We start from the raw sequence: 27,403 nt of genomic DNA, 5'->3' as shown, positions 1-27,403 counted from the left end.
AGAAGTTAAATATTTGTGTTGTTTAGAAGGTAAGGGTTTTGTTAATATGTCAGCTAATTGTTCAGAAGTATCACAATGTATTGCTTTGATGAATCCGTCTTGAGATAGTTGTCTCACGTGCTTAAATTTTATATCAATATGCCTGGACCTTTGTCCAATTGCATCGGATCTAGAAATTTCAATGGCCGCTTTATTATCTTCATGCATAATAAAGGGTAAAGTAGGTTTCTTCCAAACATCTGTGATCAAATCATTGAACCATACAAGGTTATTTGCAGCTTTAGACAAGCAAACATATTCTGCTTCTGTGGTAGAGGTGGCTACCAGTTCTTGTTTACCAGTATACCAGTAAACTGGACAATCGTTCAATAGAAAAACATAACCAGAGGTACTCTTTCTGCATGATGTATCACCGGCCCAATCTGCATCAGCATAACAAGTAATTTTTGGTTCTTTGTCATTATTGGGTTCCAATATTAAACAAAAATCTAATGTACTTTTCAGATATCTTAAAATTCTTTTGACAGCTTCCCAATGATACAAGGTTGGTTTGCTAACATATCTTGACAATAAATTGAGAGGTAATGCAATATCTGGTCTAGTCCAATTAGATATATAAAGGAGTGAACCTATAATTGATCTGTAAAATGTGTTGTCTTTAAACTCAGGGGAAGACTCATCATTGTTTCTAAGAAAATCAGTTTGCATAGGTGTGTCACATGTTTTGGCATTATTTAAGTTACATTTGTTTAGGAGTTCAATGATTTTATCTTTCTGAGTAAGTTTGAATCCCCTTTTTGTTTTGTTAATTTGTACACCAAGGTATTTATTCACTCTACCTAGTGATTTCAATGAGAAGTGTTCGTTTAACTTATTTACAAAGATTTCCCTGCTCTCTTTATGCTTTCCAATATATAAAATATCATCCACATAAATTAATACAAATTCAATATGATCATTACTCTTTTTTACAAAGAAACAGTTATCAGCAGTGGTGGCGTTGAAATCCATGGTCTTTAATACTTTTACCAAACAATCGTACCATCTTTTGCCAGATTGCTTCAATCCGTACAGACTCTTATTTAGTAACCAAATTTCGTTCTTATTAGTGTATTGACTGTGTGGTGCTCTTACATATATTTCCTTATCTAATTTTGCATGTAAGTATGCAGTCTGTATGTCATATTGAAACACGTCTAGATTGAGTGCAGATGCTACTACAAGAGCTGTTTTGACACTCTCTGTTCTCACTGTGGGTGAATATGTGTCAGTATAGTCTTCTGGATATTTTTGTGCATAACCTTGTGCAACTAGTCTGGCCTTGTATAAGGTATTACCTCCTTCTAAATTCTTAATTTTATAAATCCACCTGGTACCTATAATTGTTTTATCCTTAGGTGCGATCGCAGGTGTGAATACATTTAATCCTTGTAAACTTTTCATTTCTTTTTCCATAGCTAGTTCCCATTTTTCTCTTTCTTCACGGGGAAGTTTCAATACTTCCTCATATGTATTAGGTGTTATTTGTTCCCCATCCATATGCATAATATAATCTTTGTATTTATTTGGTATTTGGTTTCTATTATTTCTAATATTTCTTTCAGGTTTGCTATGGTTGTCATGCAAATATCTGGCTTCCTTTTTTGTTAATGTGTCTGTCTTTATTTTATGCTGACTATTTGTCCAAGTTTTGGTTTTGTTCTTACTTTTGCTAATATTTTGATTTTCTGTTGTTCCTTCCTCGCAAGGTATATTATCTTTGCTTTTATTAGGAAAAATTTCATTAAGGTGCAACTTAGACCAATTGGCCTGCTCATGAAACACAGCTGTTCTGGATACTATAAATTTGTTATTATTATCGATGAATCTGTACCCTTTGGTTCCAGTTTCGTATCCCATGAATCTTAATCTCCTGGATACGTTTTCTCCCTTTCTCCTCAATTGTTTAGGTATGTGCACGTCTGCAGTAACTCCAAATATGTGCATGTGTGCTAATTTAGGTTTTCTATTGTACATCACCTCATATGGTGTCTTATTCACAATACTGGACCATGTTCTATTTTGAGTGTAATTTGAATAATGTAAGGCTTCTGACCAAAATTGTTTGCCTAAACCAGCATCCTCTAATGTGCATCTAATCATGGTTTGTAGTGTGGAGTTCTTTCTCTCTGCAATCCCATTTTGAAAGGCAGAAAATGGATTGGACGTGAAATGTAGCATCCCTCTATCCTTTAACCATTGGGAGAATTCTTTAGACATGAATTCACATCCCCTATCTGTCATAATTTGTTTTATTCTGATATTATGTTGTGTTTCTATGCGTTTGTAGAATTCCTTAAATTTCTGAAAGGTTTCATCCTTGTGCTTTAATGTGTAAACAAAACCATAGCGACTGTAATCATCCACTATTGTTAGGAAGTAACGTTTTCTATAGGTAATTGATGGAGTTAATGGACCAACTAAGTCCATATGTACCAAATCAAAAATATTGTTAGTTGATCTGTTAGATTTTTTTGGTCTAGGACTGGTTTTTAGTTTGGTGGATTTACATACTGAGCATTCTAAATAATTTTCACAATTTTTTATTTTTACACCTTCTGCGTGTTCAGTCATTTTTTGTACTACAGGAAAGCTTGCATGTCCTAACTTCCTGTGTAAGATATGAGCACACTCATCATGAATTGGTTTACCTATTTTTGGTTTCTTCTCATTGTGTGTATTTTTGTTATCATGAGTTATTTTACATTCATCATTGTCACTGTTACTGACATTTTCATCATCTGCTTCAATACAATCTTCCATATTTGAATCAATGTTATGTAACCATCTTTCTTTGGTTATCAGATAGGGTAGACCCCCTTTTATCATCACAGTGCCTATATTTGTTTTGTTCTTTTCTATAGTTGCTTTCCCCTTTGAGAAAACTATATTGATGTCATATTCTCTGCTTAGTTTTATAGCACTTAGTATGTTGTGAGGTATTTCTGGGATTAATAATACCCCCTCTATTTTCCCTAAACCAGGCAAGGTCACATTTCCTCTGCCTAATACTTGAACCTTTTCTTGATTAGCTACCTTTATCACAAACTTATCTTCTGTAAATGAAGATAATATACTTTTGTTATTAGTGGTGTGATTTGTTGCACCAGAATCAATAAGCCAATTATTGTTCTCATCTTGTTGTGTTTTGGTGCTGTCTTGTTTATTTAGCCCATTTAGTGACCCAGATTTTCTCTCTTTTGAATTTTCTCTACCCCCTCTACTTTCTCTGTAGTTTGGTGGGCTTCTATATTTGTGTCTATCTGTGGAAGATTGTCTGTAATTGTATTTGCTCCTATATTCTGGCCTATGTCTCTCCCTTGGGACTTTGGGACAGTCTCTTTTACTGTGTTCTCTGGATCCACAATTGTGGCATCTAAAGGCCTCATTATATTTATCTTGAAAGACTACTTTCCTAAAAGATTTGTGTTCTGTTTGGTTATTGGAACGATTTTTTCTTGAATTGTCTTCTGCTATCAATTTGTTAGATAGACTTTCTATTGATAAATATCCCAAATTAATGGTATCTAAGTGTGACATAAAGCTATCCCATGATGGATCAAGTGAATTGATAATAACACTTTTCATAGTTTGATCTGAAATCACTTCCCCCCTCAATTGCAGCTCAGCTCTTATTTTGTTTAGATTTATCAAATGTTCACTTATAGAAACCCCTGGTTTCACTCTAGAAGAAAAGAAATCCTTAGACATTCTTGTGGTTGTGGCTACGCTATCGCTGTGAAATAGATTAAACATGCATTGAATTATTTCTGATACAGTTAGGTTTGGTTTGATGCTATGATACATTGCAGGAGACACGCTAGAAATTATTATGAAAAATGCTCTATGATGTAAACAGTCTATTTTTAAAGTCCAAGGTCTTCTTGGAGGACTAGTTATAAAGAATAGTAAATTTTCTTTCATAAAAATAACCTGAAGTTGTTGGTACCACTCTTGTAAATTAATGCCATCAACTCTAAGTTTTGGGAAGTCACTGGGTAAGTTCCCCACATTATTCTGTCCATTACTTACAACCTGAGGCAGTCCGTGGTCTCTCAAGTGCAGGAAATTACAGAACGGCATTGGGATGCTTGTAACGAGTCTGCGCGGTTCTCTGGCCAGTTCAAGTCTTTCGGGGCCGTCTACGTAGTTTTGCACATGCGCGTTGCTCATTTCTTCTTTGGCGCCGTTGTGGAAGGTTCTCTCCATTTCAGCTCTCTCGATCCGCTCCTCTTCAGATGAGTCGGTCTCTGGCTCGGTTTTTGGGGCTTTGGTGATGGCGGCGGTTCTTCTCTTTCTCTTGTGTGTGCTGGCACTCGATTCTGTCTGCGGTGTAGGACGGAATCGGCATGGCTCTCTGGGCTCGGGTGTCGTAGTTTTCGAAGTCAGGATGGGAGCGTGCAGGTCTTGAGTTGTCGGTTTGATTGCTTGCTTCTTCGTTGATGTCTTAGAAATTTTTAATCTTGGCCCAAAAGCAGCAAAAAGTGTTTTCATTGCTGACTCTACTTGAGACTTTGTTAAATCGTCTTCACTTTCTGATTTTGGTTCATCTGAAGAGTTTGAGACTTCTTTTTCACTTTCTTCGTCTGATAGCGTTTTTCGCGCCAGAAATTTTGAACTGAGCGTTTTGATTGGTTCTGCTTCACTCTCTTTTGAAGTTCGTTGAAACCAAGATGGCTGCCGTTCAAAATTTCGCGCGGGGTCACATCTTTTCTTTTTTACAACTATTTTCTCAGTAGTCATTTCACTCACAGTTTTTTGATCTTTGGGTTTTTCTTTAATGATGTTTTTCTCTCTCGCTGCTCCGCTGTTCCTCAGCATCTCCTGGAGGTCCGCGATGAGGCTTTCATCATTCTTTTGGCTTTTTAGTATTTTTAATATTTCTGACCTGAGTTCGTTATTTTCTATCTCGATTTCTTCCTGGTCGTTATTTTCACTCATCAGTTCTTCTTCTTCAGTGGTGTATCCTTCGGATTCTCTCGAAATCGCATTAGTGGATTCGTTGATCATCTCTTGATCAGTTTCTATTTCTTTGCTGTAGGCCCTGGTGTTGGGCCTATCTTTCTTGGACATTTTTAACTACTTATTGAGTCAATTAACCATCCTCTGCTACCAGCTTGTTGCAATATTTTCAGGATCAGACTCAATAAAGATAATAGAAGTTATAGGTTTAAATATAATTCTCTTTAATCATAATAGGCATTCTATATTCGCTGAATATTCAAGATAGAAGCAAGGAAAATGGGGAGGATGGCTCCTTTTATATACAAGGGGCGGAGCCAGGAATGGGAGTGGTAAATTATGAATACATTAAAGCTCAAGTAATAAGTTAACCCCTGATGTTCCATATATACATTATTTACACATTAGAGAATAAGGCATTTACATCTGACAATTGTTTTTCCCTGTCTGAAATTCAGCAACTCGCCTAGCAAAGAACAAGTACATCTGCAATCTTTCTTCTTGAGATACTCATGATTAGAGTTGCAGTGGTGCAGTGGTTAGAATGCGGTACTGCAGGCTACTTCTGCTGACTGCCGACTGACTGCAATTTGGCAGCTCGAATCTCACCAGGCTCAAGGTTGACTCAGCCTTCCATCCTTCCGAGGTGGTAAAATGAGGTCCCAGATTGTTGGGGGCAAGAGGCTGACTCTGTAAACCACTTAGAGAGGGCTGTGAAGTACTGTGAAGCGGTATATAAGTCTAAGTGCTACTGCTATTGCCCTTCCTTCTTTCCTTCCTTCCTTCCTTCCTTCCTTCCTTCCTTCCTTCCTTCCTTCTTTTCCTTCCTTCCTTCCTTCTTTTCCTTCCTTCCTTCCTTCCTTCCTTCCTTGCCATGGTGGTGCAGTGGTTAGAATGCAGTCCTGCAGGCCAACTCTGACCACTGTCTGGAGTTCAATCCCGACTAGCTCAAAGCTGATTTAGCCTTCCATCCTTAACGAGGGCCCAGATTGTTGGGGGCAATAGGCTGACTCTGTAAACGGCTTAGAGAGGGCTGTAAAGCACTGTGAAGTGGTATATAAGTCTAAGTGCTACTGCTATTGCTATATAGTTTTCACGAAGAAAATGATACCAAAGCAATTTGAACATTTAAGCCAGCGTTCTGATTAAGCAACAAGATATTTGCCTTCAAGAGTTTGAGTGACATAAGACGTCAGGAGCTTGGGAGCAAGGAAAGGCCTCTGTTTATAGATTTTTAAGTTTTTTAAAAATATATTTATATGAAGGAATGAGGCCTTGGGCTAAGGTGGGAATGGAATGAGCCAATGGAGCTGGTATGAAGGAATGGAAGAAAGCTAAACAGGAAATTAAAATAAAGCTTTCTTTTAAACATGGAACAGAAGGAGGAATAGAAAAAGACACTGTTCCAAAATTTATGACTGAAAGCTATAACATGCGATCCAGGATTAATTTCGAAATTCTCTATCTTTTCGAGCTGATGAAATCTTGAAAGTTAAGCCTGCAAAACATCTTAGAAGATTTTTCAAGTTCAGCTTCCTGCTTAGTATTGAATTTGCCATGCAATCACGACTTCACTCCACCAGGGAAAGGAAGGCCACCAAATTATGGGACCTGCAAAATTAGACATTTTCATAAAACATGGGTCCAGGGGTGCTATTCAGCAGGTTCTGGCAGGTTCTGGAGAACTGGTAGCGGAAATTTTGAGTAGTTCGGAGCAGTAGTGAAATCCAAATCTTTTTACGACTGGTTCTGTGGGAGTGGCTTGGTGGGTGTGGCAGGGGAAAGATACTGCAAAATCTCCCTTCCCACCCCACTCCAGGGGAAGGATACTGCAAAATCCCCATTCCCTCCCCACTCCTGGGGGAAGGATATTGCAAAATTTCCATTCCCACCCCACTTTGGGGCCAGCCAGAGGTGGTATTTGCCAGTTCTCCGAACTACTCAAAATTTCCGCTACCAGTTCTCCAGAACCTGTCAGAACGTCCTGGATTTCACCCCTGTTTCTAAGTCACTTTTTTCAGTGCCATTGTAACTTCGAATGGTCACTAAACAAATTGTTGTAAGTCAAGGACTACATTCTCTCAGGGTAAACAAAAGTGCAACATTAACCACTGAAATTAGTGAAAGTTTGTAGCAAAAATAGAGTAAAAAATGTGCAAAGTAGAAGTGAACAACAACAGCAACGAAGGAAGCCATGGAAGGAAAGGATTGCTAATATTATGCAATTGTTGATGGTTATTTTATCCTGGACTGCAGTGTTGATAGAGATAACCTGCTTGAAGATAGCCAAACCAAACTAAATAATGATTCTTGCAATTTATTTGTCTCTAAAAACAGTGGATTATCCAATATTTTAAGTCTGCTGCAGCATCAGATTTTGAAAACAGGCTAAGCATTAGCGTTAAGATTATCTGAGGCTGCTCTGGTATGAAGGGGAACGTCCTGATAAATATTGTGGTTTGCAGAAACAAAAATGAGGATTATTAAATGCAAATTTCTCGTTTACAGCAGCTCCAGCACCCGCCCCACCATCGGTGTCCACACATACCTATATTCCAAGCCACGTTGAGCCTGCAAGTCGTCCCCCCTGGGTGACGGATGACTCCTTCTCCCAAAAGTTTGCTCCTGGGAAAAGTACAACCACCGTTACCAAGCACATTCTGCCAAAGGGTGCTCCGATGCCTTCATCTTCTGCCCCACCTCCCTCGATTCCTGCGTCCATCCAGGCTCCTGCTATCGCGCGGGGAACAATCCAAAGAGCAGAACGCTGCCCCGCCAGTAGCCGAGCTCCGCTCTGTGGACATTGTAACAGCATCATCAGGTAGGTCCATTGCATCCTTCCGTGGAAAGAAGTCCTAGTGGAGCGCAGTTACATTTATGCCAGAGACTAACGATGGTGGACCATCCGTAGGAGAAAAGCAGGCAGAGCTGGGAGGGTGGAGTTAAGCGCATCATCAGTTTGGAGTTCTTGTGTTGCCATAAGAGATCCAAGTCCAGCTTCTTTGAATTCCATTGGCCCTTATCTAGCACCAATTTTAGTGGTGACCATTAGTTGACTGGTTGTTGTGACCCAGGCCCAAGTAGGTAGTATTAGACGCAATACTACGCAAAGACGTAATATTAGTTCCAAAACAAAGAGACTTTATTAATTTAATTTAATTTTAATTTAATTTCGAATTTATATACCGCCCTTCTCCCTGAGGACTCAGGGCGGTGTACAGCCAAGATAAAAAACATAGAATACAAATATTAAAACATTTAAAAATATATATAAAATTTGGCCCAAAAAATTAAAAATCGCAGACTAATTAAAAGAATTTAAAAATTTTAAAAATTTCTTCTTAAGCCAACCCGGCTTGCTGAAAAAGATAGGTTTTCAGGGAACGACGGAAGGCATTGAGGTCCTGGATTCTTCTTATCTCCGGGGGCAACTGATTCCAGAGGGTGGGAGCCCCCACAGAGAAAGCCCTCCCCCTGGGGGCCACCAGCCTACATTGTTTGGCTGATGGCACCCTGAGGAGGCCCTCTCTGTGGGAGCGCACGGGTCGATGGGAGGTCATCGGTAGCAGCAGGCGGTCTCGGAGATAGCTAGGCCCTATGCCATGGAGCGCATTCTCATTTTAACTCATTCTCAGCGTAGTCCAAATTAAATTAAAACAAATTCTTCTTAACACAAATTCTTCAGTCTAATCACCAGCCTTGGAATAATTAGGGAAACTGCCAAAGGCTTCTCTTGGCAAAAGTTCAGAAGCAGAAGACGCCAACCAGAGATATGTGCAGCAAGATAAGAACAAGTCTATCAATGTTGTTTTCCGACAAAGAGCCCAAGAGCCGTTGCTGGTCTTTTAAGCCTTATGGAAGGGGCCAATCATCTCTTGGCCCTACTCCCGAGTCGTCCTCTTTGCTGTAACTGCTCTTGCCTTCTGGCAGCTCTTCTCATACATGCACTAGGAACAGGCTCCTCCTGTTCCTCTGCCTCTCTACTGTCAGCCTTTGGAGGCTCCAGAGTCCGCACATCACTCCCCGATGGCCCTGGCCCCATCTCTGCCTCCGACGCAGAGCCCTCATTCGGGCCTTCCCCAGCCTCCAGGACTGGCCCATCTTCTTCCTCAACCTCATCGCTGTCCAACTCTGCTGCCAGCTCCGCAGGCTGCTGGCAGACCACAACACTTGTGTATAGGCTTGAGCAAGGGTGGGCTTCAAAAATTTTAGCAAGGGGTTCTCTGCCCAGTTGCTGGATGGGCATGGCCATGGTGGGCGTGGCCTAGTCAGCCTCCTGCACCACAGCGGGGGGGGGGGGTTGCACTCCCCAGGCTCCAGATTCTTTCCTGGAGCCTCTGGCAGGGCAAAAATGGCCTCCCCAAGCTCCGGAGGCCCTCTGGAGGCCAAACTTCAGGTAGGCCCATTTTTCACCGTCCCCGAGCCTCCACACATGCCCTGCTCTTTCCTGCATCCAAAATGGGCCACGTGGGGACTCCTGGGAGGGGTGGGATGGGGTGGGCGGGGCCAGCCAGGAGTGGGATTTGGAGGTTCTCCGAATTGCACAGAATCTTAGCTAGAGGTTCTCCCGAACCCCTGGAAACCCCCAGCAGCCCACCCATTGGCTTGAGCAATAAATCTTTCTGCACTGCATCTTAACCTATGATCCTGGTTTTTTTTTTTTCCACCTGACATTAGCTTCCCTAGAGAAAATCTTGTTTTTTGTGTACAGTGTCTATCTTCATCATTCAGCCCTTGGAAAGCAGAAATTCTGTTCAGGTCACATCCTATATTCATGATGGATACTGAAAATGGTTAAAACATTGTTTCCAAATCTGGTCACTCCTAAGATGCTGACCTACAAATTCCATTACCTCCAGCCAGTAGGGCTAATGACGTGCAACACAGCTAGTGGGATCCAGTTTGGAGAAACAGAAATGTTACTGGTGGCCATCCCAAACTAGCGTAGACTTCTTCGTAAGGTTTTGGTCACCACCTTTAAAGCACTCCATGGCTTAGGACCTGGGTACTTGCGGGACTGCCTACTACCACCAATAGCCTCCACCGGCCGGTACACTTTCATAGAAAGGGGCTCCTCCAGATGCCGTCGGCCAAACAATGTCGACTGGCGGCCCCCAGGGTAGAGCCTTCTCTGTGGGGGCACCTACTATCTGGAACGAGCTCCCCCCGGAGATACGGAGGATCCCGGATCTGCGCACCTTCCACCGCGCTCTTAAGACCTTTTTATTCCACCAGGCTGGCCTAACTTTCTCCCTCTTTTTAAATAATTTTTTAATATTTTTTAATATTTTTAATATTCAAAGTTTAATTTGTTTTAAATTGATTGGGGTTTTTTAATCTGTCTGGGCCAAACTATTTAATTCGATTTTATTTCTGCTTTTTAAATTTTGTATGTATGTATTTTATTGTTGGCTGTTCACCGCCCTGAGTCCTTCGGGAGTAGGGCGGTATATAAATCAAATAAAAGTAAAGTAAAGTAAAGTAAATACATTCTCTTTCAGGTAAGGAGTTAACCAGGGGTGAAATCCAAAAATTTTCCCTACCGGTTCTGTGGGCGTGGCTTGGTGGGTGTGGCAGGGGAAGGATATTGCAAAATCTCCATTCCCACCCAACTCCAGGGGAAGGATACTGCAAAATCCCCATTCCCTCCCCACTCTGGGACCAGCCAGAGGTGGTATTTGCCAGTTCTCCGAACTACTCAAAATTTCCACTACCGGTTCTCCAGAACCTGTCAGAACCTGCTGGATCTCACCCCTGGGGTTAAGGGATTCCTAGACGAATGGAAGTTATTAGAATGATTCATATCTTGAGGATGGGCTGTATGTCATTTCCATAGACAGCGTTCTAATCTTGCTGTAAGTAGGACATTATCAGATTTTATGTTTTAAATCGGCAAAGACTCCTGTACTTGATTATTGTTTTGTTTTGTTTTTTTTAAAAAAAAACCATTTTATTAGTGAAACAAACAAACAAAAAAGACTCCATCAATGTTAGTAACAATAAAGAAACTATATAACGATTGAAATAAATAAAACATAAAGGAAAAAAAGTAAGGAAAAATGAAAGGATCTATATGACATCAAAATAAAATTAATTCAATTGTTAAAACTTATTAAATCTAAACCATATAAACACATGTGGCTCCATCTTCTCAATTATGATGATCGACTAAACTCCATCTGATTTCTCTTCTCTTCTCTTCTCTTCTCTTCTCTTCTCTTCTCTTCTCTTCTCTTCTCTTCTCTTCTCTTCTCTTCTCTTCTCCTCTCCTCTCCTCTCCTCTCCTCTCCTCTCTTCCTCTTCCTCTTCCTCTTCCTCCTCTCCTCTCTTCCTCTTCCTCCTCTCTTCTCCTCTCTTCCTCTTCCTCTTCTTCTTCCTCCTCTCCTCTCCTCTCCTCTCCTCTCTTCCTCCTCTCCTTTCTTCTCTTCCTCTTCTCCTCTCCTCTCTTCCTCCTCTCCTTTCTTCTCTTCCTCTCCTCCTCTCCTCTCTTCCTCCTCTCCTCTCTTCTCCTCCTCTCCTCTCCTCTCCTCTCCTCTCTTCCTCTTCTCTTCTCCTCTCCTCTCCTCTCTTTCTCTCCTCTCCTCTCCTCTCCTCTCCTCTCCTCTCCTCTCCTCTCCCTTAACAGAGACTTAAAACCAAGATTTTTCTTCCAGGTTCCCTTCTCATAGTTTCTTTTAGAAAGATTTGTTGAAAAGAAATGGATGGAATTCCAAGAATTTCAGCAACTGAACTATTTCCTGTTTACAACCAATATACCTCCATGCATATCAAGGAAAAGGCTTTCTGAATCTCTTCCTAACAGCCTCCTGAGATGGTGAGGAAGTGGATGTTTTCATCACCTCCTGGCTGTCTGCAGAACCAACTCCTGGATCCGTATCAGTCTGGGAACCAACCACCAAGGGCAACCTATTTTACAATCACCATGGCTGCCTATTTGTCACTCGGGAGAAGCATGTCACCGTTTGCACCCAAAACAAAAGGAAGTTTCAGAATAGAATAGATACTCTGGGATACTCCTTAATGCAGCAATGTTTCCTGGAATCGCACATTTCTTGGAATCGCACATTTCCTGGAATCACACATTTCCTGGAATTGCACATTTTGCAGCACAGTTGCAACACAATCCAAAGAAAAGACGTGTTTGGTTTCAGATGAAGTATAAGAGTCCTTATAGGAGTGTCTGCTTTTCTCCCCACTTTGAGGCTGGTAAATATTCAAGGATTCTGCTTAGGTCCTAATGAAATCAATGACTCGTTAAAAGATATGTTGGGAAGGACTTTCGCCTCTTCGTGGTATAATTTCTCCTGAGTTAGTTAGCCTGATAGATTGTCAGCCTCTTTAATGGAGCTTGGATCTAACTTTCGTGCGCAGGAACTCGAGGTCAGCACATCAGTGTGTCCAGAGGTGAGCTGCTGCTGGTTCGCACCAGTAGTTAAGATTCCGTGCAGTTCGGCGAACCGGCAAATCTCACCACTGGCTGGCCCTGCCCCCACTTGTTTTTCGGCCTGTTTTCCAGGCTGTTTCTTGGCCATTTCAAAAAGCAGCTGGAAAGGGCCCAAAAAACGGCCTGAAAATGGCCGGAAAAATGGCCGGAAAAACAGGCGGGTGGGGCCAGCGAGTGGTGGAATTAGCCCCAACCGGCTGAATCCTACCTCTGCCTTTGAGGCGAGTGGCCAGAAGGCAGGGCTGAGTGTGATGAGTGACATCACCCACCCAGTCACATGACCAAGCCACGCGTACCGAGCCAGAGAACTGGTTGTTAAGTTATTCAAGTCCCACCCCGGCCACGCCCATCCAGCTAGACATTAGGGCAGAGAACCGGTTGTTAAATTATTTGCAGCCCACCACTGAGTGTGTCGATACCCCTTGATCACTAATTTAAAAGGCATCTTTTCTCTGCAAGAAACCATGGTTCAGGAGAGTGCTTTTCCCTGAACCAAGACTTTTGTGACATTTTAGAGGAACGGATTGTATGGATTATTTATTTATTTATTTATTTATTTATTTATTTATTTATTTATAAATAAATAAATAAATAAATAAATAAATAAATAAATAAATAAATAAATAAATAAATAAATATCCGGAGACTCAGGGCGGCTTACAATGCATTAAGCAATAGCCTTCATACTTTTGTATATACCTGCTTAGTAGGGCTTTTTGGCCCCCCCGAGCGGTGTTCTATTTTACACAAAGTCATCTTATTGCCCCCACAATCCGGGTCCTCATTTTACCTACCTCAGAAGGATGGAAGGCTGAGTCAACCTTGAGCCTGGTGAGATTCGAACTTGCAGTAATTGCAGGCAGCTGGTGGTACTTAATAGCACTTTAATCTGCTGCGCCACCAAGGCTCTTAGTGTCCTAGGTATTAGACACCTGTTCACGAAGGCATGAGATCTGTAAATGGGTATAGAGGGGACTATTGTAAATTTAGTATAGGGGCACCTATACTAAAATAGAGACAGCGTATCTATGTATAGATGTAAAATAAACCCAGTGGGTACTTCCAGAAATGGCTTTTCTTATGCAGTGCCTCCACCTTATTAATTTTATAAAGGAATTATTTGATATTATCTCCTTTTGTACTCCACTATTTTTCCCCACTATGTATCAGGGTTTTTTTCCTGGGGAAAAAGTAATAAAATCTGTTAAGGAATGGTTGTGATTGGTTGTGCTAGAATCCTCCTTCTGAAACCCTGCAGTGGCTATTCAGAACAATAGTGATTGATAAAACTCATTGGCTCAATTGAGTTGACCCTCTCTCTACTTTTTACCCCTTCTTTTCACCCCAAATGCAGACTGAATTGCTTCTCCCCTACGTCAGGTGCTAAGAATTGGGACCATCCATTAGGTTGCTGCACAGAAGATTTATTCAAGCCTACACACAAGAATCTAGTCAACTACACTAAATTGGGCCAAATTAGAATGGTATTCAGGAGTGACGTTTGGGGGAACGTAATGACTCTAAGCTGATGACATACTTAACTCCACTTTCCCAGCTCCGCCTGCTCATCTCCTATACACATTAGTATAAATGAAATGGCATTTTATACTTTCGATCGCAGAATTTAGCTCAATAAGCTTTGAATTGGTTAGTCTTTAAGGAGATTTTTCTGGGTTTCGCTAAGCTAATTCCTAGGAGTCGTTGAAACAAGGGGGGATTTGATTTAAATCAAGCCGATTTAAATCACGAGCCGAGGGGGCGCAGTGGTTAGAGTGCAGTACTGCAGGCTACTTCCGCTGACTGCTAGCTGCAGTTCGGCAGTTCAAATCTCACCAGGCTCAAAGTTGACTCAGCCTTCCATCCTTTCCAAGGTGGGTAAAATGAGGACCCAGATTGTTGGGGGCAAGAGGCTGACTCTGTAAACCACTTAGAGAGGGCTGTAAAAGCACTATGAAGCGGTATATAAGTGCTATTGCTATTGCTATTAAATCACTAGTAAAAAGGCTTGATTTAAATCAACTCAATTTAAATCATAATTTTTAAAGAACAGCTGTCATCTCTGCCCCGCAGCAGCTCCTCCTCTGACCGGCTGTTGACTCACCGAAAGTCCCAATATTGCAGAATATACAGCCTCATGCTACATAACGATGCTCCATTTCATGCTGAATAAACTAAATTATGAATGTATCTTAAACAGAAAACTACCTTTAGATAGATTTTTACTCCAAGAGCATTTTATTAAAATTAATTTGATAAAAATAAAAAAAAATCAAATTTAAATAAAAAAAATCAGATTTAAATTTTAAAAAATCCAATCCAATTTAAACCATCGATTTTTATCGATAGAAAAGCAAGGGATAGAAGAGCAATATATTAGAATGTGTTTGATTCATTCTTACAGAGGGCCCTTCTTGGTAGCCATGGGTCGTTCTTGGCACCCTGAGGAATTCTACTGTGCTTATTGCAAGACCTCTCTGGCTGATGTGGGCTTCGTTGAAGAACAGAACAGCGTCTACTGTGAGCATTGCTACGAACAGTTCTTTGCCCCGACCTGTGCCAGATGCCATGCCAAGATCATGGGGGTAAGTCCACAAGCCAACTGGGAGGAATCTTGGCCAAATCATGTCTATGGGGACAGTCTAGCTACCAGATATGGGCTGCAAGAACTTGAATGACCCTTGGGGAGCACTAAAGAGACAAATAAAACTCTAGCTCTCTGCTTCTGTGTAATGGTCATCTACCCTTTTGAAGCCCAGTTGCAAAATTTCAGTTACGGTGGGCACAGAAGGTGTCTGTTCTGACCCAGCCTTAGCAGAAGCAAGAAACAAAATCACAAAAAAAAACCCACTTTATTGTGAATTAATTGCATTCATCCACCGAAAAGTCCAGGCAATAGCCCTTCAAGGAGTTAACTGCAGTAACAGACCTTATCAGTTCCTTGCGATAATTGGAGTTCCCAGCCGAAAGGCTGCAAATTAAGTTCTGGCAAGCAGTCTTTGATGCACGAAACACAATGAACAAAATGTTCAGAAATACGAACTGTTGTCTCCTACGACAACCACTCCACTTTCCTTCTATTTATTCCCCAGCCAGGGAGGGGCCATTCAGCGTCCATGTGTGCTTTGCTTCTTGAGTCGACTCCTTGCCCTCCGTTGCTTACCTTTCCTAACTGCTCTGTGCATACACACTTCTGGAACAGGCCCCAGCTGTTCTTCCTCCTCACTCATATCAGCCTCCAAAGGCAGCTGCCTCTTTGGTGGCTGGGTAATGTCGGACGGCCCTGGCTCTATCTCTGCATCCAACACAGAGCACCCATCGTACCCTTCCCCAGACTCCAGAACTGGCCCAAGTTCCTCCCCAACCTCCTCATCATCTGAGTCTGCCGCCAACTCCACTGGCAGCTGGCGGGCCACAACAGTCTTATCATCTCTATCAGTCCATAAACATGGACCATACCCAGTGGTGGGATTCAGCCAGTTCGCACCACTTCGGGAGAACCGGTTGTTAACTTTCTGAGCAGTTTGGTGAACTGGTTGTTGGAAGAAATCATTAGGGCAGAGAACCGCTTGTTAAATTATTTGAATCCCATCACTGGCCATACCTATTAGGAAAGACAGAAGAATATATTGTGGCTTAGTAATGAAGAAACTCTGCTGCTTATTAATTGAGATTCAAGTCAGACCTTGGCTTCCATATGTTGCGAGATATTGAACACTGTCCCTTTTCCTTTATCGACTTTCCCATAGACTAAGCAGGATGCCCTGCAAACTTAAACTGATCGTCTAGGTTGCTATGCAAACACTCAGTCAAGTTAATTAGACTTATTAACAGTGACTCATCAGTGAGACATCTCGTTAACGAAGAATGATCACAGGGTTTTATCAAGAATATGTGAGAAGAAGGGAACATCGGATTAAATTAGGTAATACCTTGGAAACTAGAAATTTTTTTAAAAAATCTGGAAAGGAGAGACCTCATAAACAAATTGCTCAAGAGGTAATTAGCCAGTATATTGGAAACTAGCTTAAATATGAAAATGCTGGAAATTAGTTAAAACAATAGATATGGGGTGAAGAAGAATATGTTGGAAGATAATCAAAATGAAGCGAGATGAATTAAATGATTCTATAAAATGAAAAGTGTAATAGATGATAAGTTTAAGAAAATTAGGTGTAAGTTAATAGAGTTTAGAATTAAAGACTTGATGAAATGGCTCTAGGGATGAAGGAGGATAGATAGAAATTTGATTTATAAATGGAAATAAAACTAGAGTTATGTTTATTTGGAAATTAAGATTTGTGGTGATAAAATAATAAGGTAAATACTTAGATTAAGATGTTAGAATATTTGTTAAAAATTTGTGTTTTGATTTTTATGCTAAAAGATGTAATTGAGGAAATTCGGGAAAGAGTTGTTAAAGAGTCTTAAGTGAATGTACCTATTCATGACCGGGTCAAGACTTTGTTCTTAAAAGATGTAGTTTATGTTTATGTTTTTAAAAAATTTAAAAAATATATTTTTTCAAAAAAAGAAGAAGAGGTAATTAGCTGTGGTCGGCAAAGTCCTGTACACAAATTATCCCAGTCCTGATTTTACCCTGGTCCCTTGAATCGGCCTACTTCAAAGTGGTGTGTTGAAATGACTTAAACGTCCACAACTGACAGTTTTGTGTTTTAAGCAGACATTTATGGGATAGTTGGAAATGCGTAACACAGTACTGCATTCCCAGCCCAAATTTTCTCCTGTGGGGATCTGAATCCCCAATACCATCTAGATTAAGACATCCAGCTGAAGCACACTCTTTAAAGGTTGAAGTAAAGTCACACCACCTTCCTCTTCCTAATGCTTTCCTGGGGTGCTTGACTGTACAGGTAGTCCTCCACTTACAACCATTTGTTTAGTGACTATTTAAAATTACAATGGCTATTCTGTCATCACTACACATTAATCTGTGTGCAGCTTGACAGGCAGCTAAACCCACCATCCTCCAATAAAACAGACTGGATGCTTTATTGAAAGAACAGGATATGGTGAAACTGGGGAAAATAGGGATACATACAATAAGAACCAAATACAAGATAGGCACTATTGAGTTACTGCTGAACATAACAATTAATAAATACAAGCAATCTAAATCTCACCAGCGATGCTCTGTGTGTGGGGGATGTGGGTTTGTCCTTGGATGACCATGTGCCACAGATTAAGATGGATTCTTCTTTGTGCGCCTGCCTTCTCTAAATGCTAAAGGAAAATGGAGTCTGGTTTCCCAGCGTGCACTTGTTTTGAGAGTGCGGGCTGATGGGTCAAGGGGTGGGGTCAGCTTGAAACAATATATATTGGTATTTGTCACTCCGGCCACTAGATGGGGCTAGAGAGCAACAACAGTATTTAAAAGTTATATGCTGGGGCATGACAATGGCGCTGAAAAAAAGTGACTTATGATTGCTTTTCACACTTACAACCATTGCAGTATCCACGTGATCATGTGATCGAAATTCAAATGCTTGGTAACTGGTTCATATTTACGATGGTTGCAGTATCCAGGGGTCGTGTGATCCCCTTTTGTGACCTTCTGATAAACAAAGTCAACGGGGAAGCCAGATTCACTTAACAACCATGTCACTAACTTAACAAATGCAGTGATTCACTTAACAATGGTGGCAAAATGGACAAAACTCAATTAACAATTGTCTCGCTTCACAACAAAAATATAGGGTTCTATTCTGGCTGTAAGCTGAGGGCTCCCTGAAAACTCCATGAACCATAGGCAGCTCAGCTGCTTCACTGGACATGATAGAAGTTGAGGTGCACCACCACATCTGAAGAACTTCTTGTGTGTTGTGGTCCACCGGCGGCCTGCACAGCTGGCAGCAGAGTCAGACCGTGGGGAAGCTGGGGAAATACATGGGCCAGTCCTGGAGTCTGGGGAAGGCTCGGACAAGGGCTCTGCATCGGAGGCAGAGAGGGGTCCAGGACCATCTGGGAGTTATGTGCTGCCTCCGGAGCCTCCAGAGTCAGACATCAGCGAGGCAGAGGAACAGGGGGAGCCTGTTCCCAGTGCACACATGCACAGAGCTGCCAGAAGACAATAATAGTTAAGACAAAAGGGACGACTCAGGAGTACGGCTTGGAGATGATTGCCCCCTCCCATAAGACATAAAGGAGGAGCAAAGGCATTTTGCAGGAACCTTTGCAGGAAGCAACGTTGTTCGGTTTAAATTCTGAAGCTCCGTTTTGACTCTGTGCTCCGTGTGGCCTTGCAGGGCTAATTGCCAATTAGGTCTTTGGCAGCGTGACAAGGGAGATAAAGGTGGGTGCATATCAGCCTTATCCCGAAGGACTGTGGCAGACTTCTGTCGAACTCTGTACAAACTATTTGTGATTCATCTGTGAATGAACAGATTGAGAAGGAACAGGCCGTGAATGAACAGAATTCACAGCCGTTGAAATAAAAAGAGGGTTTTGGGGGACTCATTGTGTGCTTTTTACTGCATCAGGAAGCCTAGGTCAGAACAGACAGTTCTGGAAAATCACTTCTCCTTTCTCTTCCAGGAAGTGATGCATGCTTTGAAGCAAACCTGGCACACCACTTGCTTTGTTTGCGCCGCCTGTCGGAAGCCCTTTGGAAACAGCCTCTTCCACATGGAGGATGGAGAACCCTACTGTGAGAAAGGTGCTACAAAGTTCCTCAGTCAGTTGATAGTCTTGGAGCTTTCCAAAGAAAACACCCTAAGCTTGGAAATCCCCTCCTTCTCTACCGCTTTCGTTCATGCTTGCTTCTTGCAACTCTTTGCCAGACGGTGTTCATGTTCAGCCATGTTCTCTTAGGGGTGACTTCAAAAAGGCAAATCTGCATTGTGCTTTCATGCATCTCCTCTTTTTCATCTTCTGCTTTTCCCCTTTTCCCAAATTTGCAGGACATTTGGGCTTTGTGAGGTCCTCTTTGGTTCGCCGTGACTTTGAAAAGCAACTGCTAGTTTGAGTTCACCGTCCTAACACACTAGACACTTTCAAGGAACGCTGTGTGAAGTAGAGGAAAATTTGATTCCCAGAAACTATTTTGACGTGGTCGTACAATTTTCTTGACAGTAATATGTCAACTCTCTTACTCCTGCAATTTTTTTCAACTTCTATAGATTTAGTCCTGACATTTCCTTCAAGACTCAATCTTGTTAGGGGGTTGCTGTTTTTTTGTTTGCAAAAGATTCGTTTTTGCAAACAGCCGAATGGCTTCTGATTGAGCATTCCTAAGGAGATAAAGAGATTTTTTTTAAAAAAAAAAATACATTTAGGTAAGGAAAAAAATGGTCCTTCAATTAAAAATCTAGAGATTTTTAAAAAGGTAATTATTGCGCTAGCATTGCTAATATTTGGTGCAGAGGAAGCAGCTTATAATACACAATATTCATTCTATAAATGGTTGCATTTGCAGCCTGGGCTCTGGCATTGCTTCATGTCAGAATGCCTCACCGATCATGTTTAGTCTTGCCCTCTTTCCCACGAGTTCTCCATGCATCCTTATTTGCTTTCACAACTGTGAAATGCTCTAAGGCTGGTCAGGCTAAGAGAGAGATCAGCTAGCTGATCTCTCCCCCCCACCCTACCCCTTGCCGTCTGTAAGAAAGCAGGATTCGAAACTAGTTCTTCCTGCTCCTAGTCTAATGCTCCAAATATTGTGCCACACCAGGCAAGTCAACCCATTTCAAACACTGTTCCAGAAACTCCCACAAAGTTGAGGAGGAAGGCAAGCAAAAATAAACCCACAATTTTGCATCCCATCAAAGAAGGCATTAAAAAAAAATACTGTTGTCTTTTTGTCCCAACACGACATATGTGTGTCTATGACATCATCGGAAATCAAGAAAGGACTTAATATATTTATTGTAGTACTCTTTATGTCGTAAACCTCATTTTTTCTCTTTGATATATATTCTTCTAGACTATGTTGCCTTATTCAGCACCAAATGTCACGGATGCGACTTCCCCGTTGAGGCGGGAGACAAGTTCATCGAAGCCCTTGGTCACACCTGGCATGATACATGCTTCATTTGTGCTGTAGGTATCTTCCCAAGACTGCTGGGTGGGTCACAACATGTAACACACAAACATAGATACCCAAGAGAGGGTCCAGGAATCTTCATAATGAAACAAAACACCTTGTAGGTATATCCAACCTGCTAGGGATGAGGGATCATATGACATGTTCTCCAAAATGTGTAGAAGAAACCATATTCTGTTTTTTCTTGGAGGTAGATCTGGATCATCTTCATCTGTGCTCAGTTTGGTAGATCATTTTGGAAAGAAATGACTGAAAACCCAAAACCAAATTGCACCAAAACCCAAATTGTTTTGTGTGTTTAATGTCAATGTATTAAAGGATGTTTCTTGAGGCAAGTCGGTGATTTTCTAAAGAAACTGAATGAAGGAGTCATATCAACCACGTAGACAAATCTCTCTCTTTCTCTCATTGTTTGAATCAGTAATGGGGGCTCAGCCAATGGTGGGATTCAGCTGGTTCAGGCCGGTTTGGGCGAACTGGTAGTTAAATTTCTGGCTGCCCCTGCCCCTCCCTGCCTTACCCCTTCCAGGAGTCGCCAGGTGCCCCATTTTGGCTCCCAGGTAAGTGCAGGGAGGCCTCCTAGGCCCAAAATGGGGCACGGGGGGTGCGGTGCCCCCCCATGACCCATTTTCTCTCCCAGGAGGCTTTGGGGAGGCCTACTAGGCCCAAAATGGGAGCAGGGGATGGTGCATCCACCCACCACCATCTGTTTTTGCTCCCAGGTGGGGTGCAGGAGGCTGAATGCTGCCTGTCACATCCCCTGGTCATGCCCACCATGGCCATGGCCATGCCCACCCAGCCGGTCATTAGAGGGAACCAGTTGTTCAATTATTTCGATGCAATTCCAACTTCCTGTATCTTTCGTTTGCAGGTCTGCCATGTCAATTTGGAAGGTCAACCGTTTTATTCGAAGAAAGATAAACCTCTGTGCAAGAAACATGCCCATGCCATCAACGTCTAAAGGAAGATCCAGGAAAGGAATAACGAAGTAAAAAAGTGTGGTTGATCCAACAGATTAAAATATAGATCACTATGGATTTTTGAGGATAGAGGAGGGGAGATCACAAATTATGGACACTTTGAATTATGCTTTTGTGTGTGCAGATCTGTTTCTGGTGCACAAAAGAGTGAATACATAGCTTGACAGCCAACTTGCGTTGCAAATGCTTGAGCAAAATGAACAAAATAAGGGGGCAGTTTCTATGTAAGCATATTTAGGATAGCCTTACTCTAGTAGAACCCATTACTGTTAAAAAAATAATAAATAGAATCCTTTCCTAGTATTATAATACAGCTCAAAAGTGCCAAATTACACAAAGTAATTTAGAGCAGGGGTCCCCAAACTTGGCAGCTTTAAGACTTGTGGACTTCAACTCCCTGGGAGTTGAAGTCCACAAGTCTTAAAGCTGCCAAGTTTGAAGACCTCTGATTTAGAGTCATAGTCCATTATGACGAATCAATTAAGTATTCCTTACCCAGCCAAACAGAGCTATTCCATTGTTATACGTCATGCCTCTTCTTCACACTACTTAGATGTGGCATAACTTTTAGGTTAAAAAAAAATATTGTAGGCCAGATAGAATTAACTAAAAACACGCCATGGACTGACCCAATCAAAGCTTGAATCCAAACGCAACTCAAAACCCCTCTGGTAATTCTCCCTAATTACCAGGTTTTCTTGTATATAGGTGTGGTTTTCCTAGATTTAAAAAATATGCTTTTTCCAAGCTGGTAAACTTTGGGGATAATATCAGACCCCCCAGCAATCGTGAATGGCTCTTCCTAAGTCTCATTCCTATATTAGCTACATCCTTCTAGTGTAGAACTGTTAGAAAATGATTTTCAAAGGACTCTGGATGTGTGTGGCTCTTGAGCTTCTGATCGTTAGTAGGAAAGTTGGGCAAAATGATGAGAAGGATTGCATGGAAGAGTGAAGAGTTAAATCAGTTAAATCTACCATTGTGGAAGGAAGGAGAAAGTATTGGGTTGTAGGTTCACCGTGCCATTGTCACTCTCAAGCCAACTGACCATGGGGGAAACACATATGTAAGAAGTTTCCCCAAGGATGAAACCCTCCAACTTGGTTGAGATTACTTGCAACGGGTAGTAGAAGCTGTAGTCTTTGGATATCTGGAAGTCAACCCTTTGCTTTCCATTTGAGACTCTTTGCCAACTGATGGATTTGGCTGGATAATCCATCAGGAACACTTACTTTGAGTGCTGGAAAACTCTTACTCGTAAATAGGGAAGGTGGTAATTTAGTTTTTGTTGATGGTTAGGAAAAGCTACGTTATAATTGCAGCTACAAAAAATATAGAGACGGGGGAGGATATCCAGATTTTTTAAAAAATTCTTTGTTTTCAAGAATGGGACTTTTTGGTTGGTTAAAGCTGGTGCCATTCACCGGACAGACCTTAAAGGAGAAACTTGCGATTCTTTAAAGGTGGAGTCTCTAAAGTGTGGTTGTGTTTGCTGCTACAAGAATAAGAAGCCTGCAAAATCTTGAGTAGTTTTCCTTTTTTTTTTTCTTTTTTTCAAGTTTTTGAACAAATGCTATTTAGGATTTCTGCAATTATTTACTTTTTGAAGCTTTTGTCCTCTTGTGTTGGGCAGTCTGTATTTATTCTGGCTGGCATTTGGGTATTTAATCCTTTCGCATCAGGTAATTGTTTATATACAGTGAAACCACTGGTTTATATCTGCTCAGATAAGCAGCCTAAATTTAGACACAGAAGGACTCATTCTATGTCAACATTGTTAGGCGCTCATTTGAATGGGCAACACTGTCATAAAGATAAAAGCTGTTTACTCCTGTAGAATATGTTCCAACATGGAAGCTTATGATTTCTTATTTAAAACAATGTACAATATTTATTATTCGTTTGGGGGAAAAAAAAAAACAAGAGGGAAGAAGATCGCAGTTTGATTTTTATAACGTTTGCTGTTTGACTGGAATCCTGACCTCATTCAGGCGAAAAGCTAAAATAAAAGCTGCATTATAACCATGGCTTCTTCTCAAAATTCTATGCTTTATTTTAAGATCCCTTTTGGATCCTGTGGAAGAATAAAATATGCTTTATCGATGAACTGGCATTAATTGGATATTAAAATGCTTAAGCAGGACTGAGCCCAGTCCCTCATCTCTTGTCTTCTGCAAAGAATGGAACACACCGTACAATATTTATTTTTCTGTATATAACACTTGTTCAGTCCCTGCCTTGGATAATTGAGCAAATCTTGTTTATGCACATCTTGTTGACAAGAAGTCTTGTTTATGCACATCTATAGCACTTTAATTCTTGCTTATCTTGTCAACGTAACAAGGAAGGCACAAGCATGTCGAGAAGAATCTGCGGCATTTCAGTCAAATGTTTTATTTTTATTTTTCTGAAAGACACGCTTTCGTTTTCTTACATATCCAAGCTAGTAACCTAGTGCAAAATGCAATACAGCTCCCTATAATCCGAGGAGTCAACATAGTATAGAGTTAAATTCTAATTCAAATTCTCTTCGGCTGGTTAAGTTCATCAGTAACTCCAAGAGGGAATACCATTTATGGCATCTTAGCAGAAGCGTGGTCAGATTCAGCTGTGGATGGTGAGCTTCGTGCACAAAGACAGCACAACATTATTCATTGAAAACGTTCGTGCATGGCATTAAGCCATAAAAGTGATTTGCTTTAGTTTAATACATCTCGTGGTGAGAACCTATCCCATTGTGGTTATTCCATTCTGATTTATTCACTAAGCCATAGTTAAAGAGGGCATAGCACAGGATTGGATCAGTCCATCAACAAATTTTAGGGGTTATCCTGATGCTATAGATCAGGGGTGGGTTCTACTTACCTTTACTACCGGTTCGCAGTGGGGCCATGCGCGCGCTCTTCTGCGCACGCGCAGAAGCGTTTTGATGACATCGGGGTCAGTGGGCGGAGCTTCCCGCCGGTTTTACTACCAGTTCTATAGAACCGGTGCGAACCCCATCACTGCTATAGATAGGGTATGTTTATCAACTCCTTTGGGATAGACCTATTGCTAATACCATCCAATGTGCAAGAAGAGAAAGCAGATATGGAACTGTGTAGCCATTCAACCCTCTTTAAGGATCAAGCACCCCAAAATAGTATTCCCTTACCTTGGACCATTTCAAAGCATCGTTCTAAAGAAAGGAGTCCATGATTTAAAGATCTTTTGTGATATATTTTCCATGCCAGATTATGAAAAAAAAAATGCATTCTTATCAGTGGTGGAATTCAAATTTTTTTACTACCGGTTTTGTGGGCATGGCTTGGTGGGCATGGTGTGGCTTGGTGGATATGGCAGGGGAAGGATACTGCAAAATCTCCATTCCAACCCCATTCTAGGGGAAGGATACTGCAAAATCTCCATTCCCTCCCCACTCCAGGGGAAGGATACTGCAAAATCCCCATTCCCTTCCCACTCCAGGGGGAAGAATATTGCAAAATCCCCATTCCCTCCCCACTCTGGGGTCAGCCAGAGGTGGTATTTGCCGGTTCGCCAAACTACTCAAAATTTCCGCCACCTGTTCTCCAGAACTTGTCAGAACCTGCTGGATTTCACGCTTGATTCTTATTCTCAAAATGAGAGAAGTTGTTTCTTCTTCTTCTTCTTCTTCTTCTTCTTCTTCTTCTTCTTCTTCTTCTTCTTCTTCTTCTTCTTCTTCTTCTTCTTCTCCTTCTCCTTCTCCTTCTCCTTCTTCTTCTTCTTCTTCTTCTTCTGCCACATCCGTCATTGGACATTGGCAATCATGTTGGCGATCCTATTTTTATTAACAGCTGCACAAAAAAGTGCTGTTGAGTTTTGTCCAAACCGGTCCCTTAGGTTTTGAAGCCATGATGTTCTTCTTCTGCCTGGGCCTCATTTGCCTTCAATCTTTCTTTGGAAGTATTTCCTTAAGTGAAGTATGCCATATTTTTCTGGGTGTCGCATCACATGTCCAAAATATTCTAACTTTCGCTTTTTTTATGGTTTTGATGATTTCCCTTGGCTTTCTCAGGTGGCTTATCATTTCCTCATTTCTGATTATGTCAACCCAACTTATACGTAAAGAGAAGTTGCTACAGCAAACTAGATTAGGTCTCTACTCCATTCGGGAAGGCTGTTGATATTTGACATTGATCATATTTCCTCATGATCAAATTTTATTTGAGTAGAATCTCATCCATCTATCCTTAACAAGCTTTTTTTTAAATTTTATAGAACAGTAGTCCTAGACAAGTAGTAAATTCATTGTTCTGCAGCAGGAGAAACACTGGGGAGACTAAATTTACCAAATTTATCTTTATGACAGATACAACAATTACCATTTTTTATGCTAAACTAAACTTGTTATCCTTTGGTTCCACTTTTTTTGCCTTTTTCTTCCTAATACTGTACCTGTGAATGACCAAATAATACAATTTGCCTATTAACCTATTCAGGAGATTTGATAGGTTATATCAGTGACATCCGACTCAATGATGATTTAGATTTTTTAATCGTTGATTAAAAGCAAATCCATTGAAATCAAGGGAGTTTTATTCTAACAGAACCACTGAAGCATGATCCTACTTATTGCAGCTAATATTTTCGCTCTAGCTGAAATGGGCAGAAAACGGTTTAGAATTTTGGGGGCATAACCCAGATTCTGTTGAATTTTGTGACAAAACTCTGATTAATTTGTGGCTGGCCTTCCATCTTCCATTTAGTCTTAGGACAATGCATTTTGCTTAAATCCTAATTCTGAAAGGAAGTCTACCACAACCAATTAATCACTGATCTATCTATCTATCTATCTATCTATCTATCTATCTATCTATCTATCTATCTATTATCTATCTATTATCTACCTACCTACCTACCTACCTACCTACCTTTGGTCCTTCATGGGTCAGTAGCTTGGGTTATACACTCTATTTAAAGCTTTCTTTGTATTAAGTGCTAAAACACAAAATAAAATTGATGTTGGGACTCAGGTGAGATAAGATGTCCCACTAATAGATGCTATTTTTTTAAACAAAGTTATTAACCTCTGTGATTGAGTGATTTGCTTTCTACTGAAGTCATGTGAAGCTTTTGCTTTGATTCTTTTTTTAAAAAATCTGTACGGAAATATTGATACGATACCACAAGTGACCTTACTTTGAAATAAGGTTTGAAGCAGATCACCCTGGGTATTTTATTTTTTTTTTGTTTCAGTTGCTCAGCATACAGTGTGTTTATTCATGAAGTGTGACTTGATATATCTTGCATGGATTATCGGTGCCAACACTAATAAACTATTTTTTAAAAGTATGACCTTTTTTCCCCCTGAATTTATGTGAGAGAAGAAAAAAATGTTCAATAGCCAGAAATACTTTTGTCAAATAAACATCTTCTTTGGAATCTGAGCCATCAAATTCGTATACTTTCTGAAGTAGCCCTTTCTTGTCTGATGTTTTTCAGTTCAGTTAGGACTTCTCAAGTGGTGGGTTTCAAAAATTTTTACTACCGGTTCTGTGGGTGTGGCTTGGTGGGAGTGGCATGGCTTGGTGGGCGTGGCTTGGTGGGCATGGCAGGGGAAGGATACTGTAAAATCTCCATTCCCATCCCACTTCAAGGGAAGGATACTGTAAAATCTCCATTCCCTCCTCAATCCAGGGAAAGGTTACTGCAAAATCCCCATTTCCTCCCGATCAGCTGGGACTTGGGAGGCAGAGAATAGATGGGGGCAGGGCCAGTCAGAATTTTTACTACCGCTTCTCTGAATTACTCAAAATTTCTGCTACCGGTTCTCCAGAACTGGTCAGAACCTGCTGAAACCCCCCTCTGGTCTTCTCCCTGATCTTGTTCTATCATCAGTGCTCGCAGGGAGTGGGGTGGTAAACAAATGTGTGGAGTTTCTTACAAGGAAGGAAAGCT

General features: G+C 41.1%; 1 protein-coding gene across 7 annotated transcripts in view; it reads left to right on the top strand.

Moving 5' to 3' along the window:
• The window catches only part of LDB3 (LIM domain binding 3), a 174,331-nt gene extending 147,439 nt beyond the window's left edge, over positions 1–26,892 (top strand). For all 7 annotated transcript variants that reach the window (XM_070945056.1, XM_070945055.1, XM_070945057.1 and 4 more), the window contains 5 exons: positions 7,510–7,822; positions 14,847–15,027; positions 18,998–19,118; positions 20,385–20,500; positions 21,376–26,892. In XM_070945056.1, the coding sequence (XP_070801157.1) occupies positions 7,510–7,822; positions 14,847–15,027; positions 18,998–19,118; positions 20,385–20,500; positions 21,376–21,465 (821 nt within the window). In that variant the 3' untranslated portion in view covers positions 21,466–26,892. The remainder of the gene's footprint in view (positions 1–7,509; positions 7,823–14,846; positions 15,028–18,997; positions 19,119–20,384; positions 20,501–21,375) is intronic.
• The last annotated feature ends 511 nt before the right edge of the window (positions 26,893–27,403 follow it).

This window comes from Pituophis catenifer, unplaced genomic scaffold (assembly GCF_029215685.1).
Source record: "Pituophis catenifer annectens isolate HBS135680 unplaced genomic scaffold, rPitCat1.0.hap2 SCAF_6, whole genome shotgun sequence".
Classification (NCBI taxonomy): domain Eukaryota; kingdom Metazoa; phylum Chordata; class Lepidosauria; order Squamata; family Colubridae; genus Pituophis; species Pituophis catenifer.
This window is presented reverse-complemented; position numbering and strand designations above follow the sequence as displayed.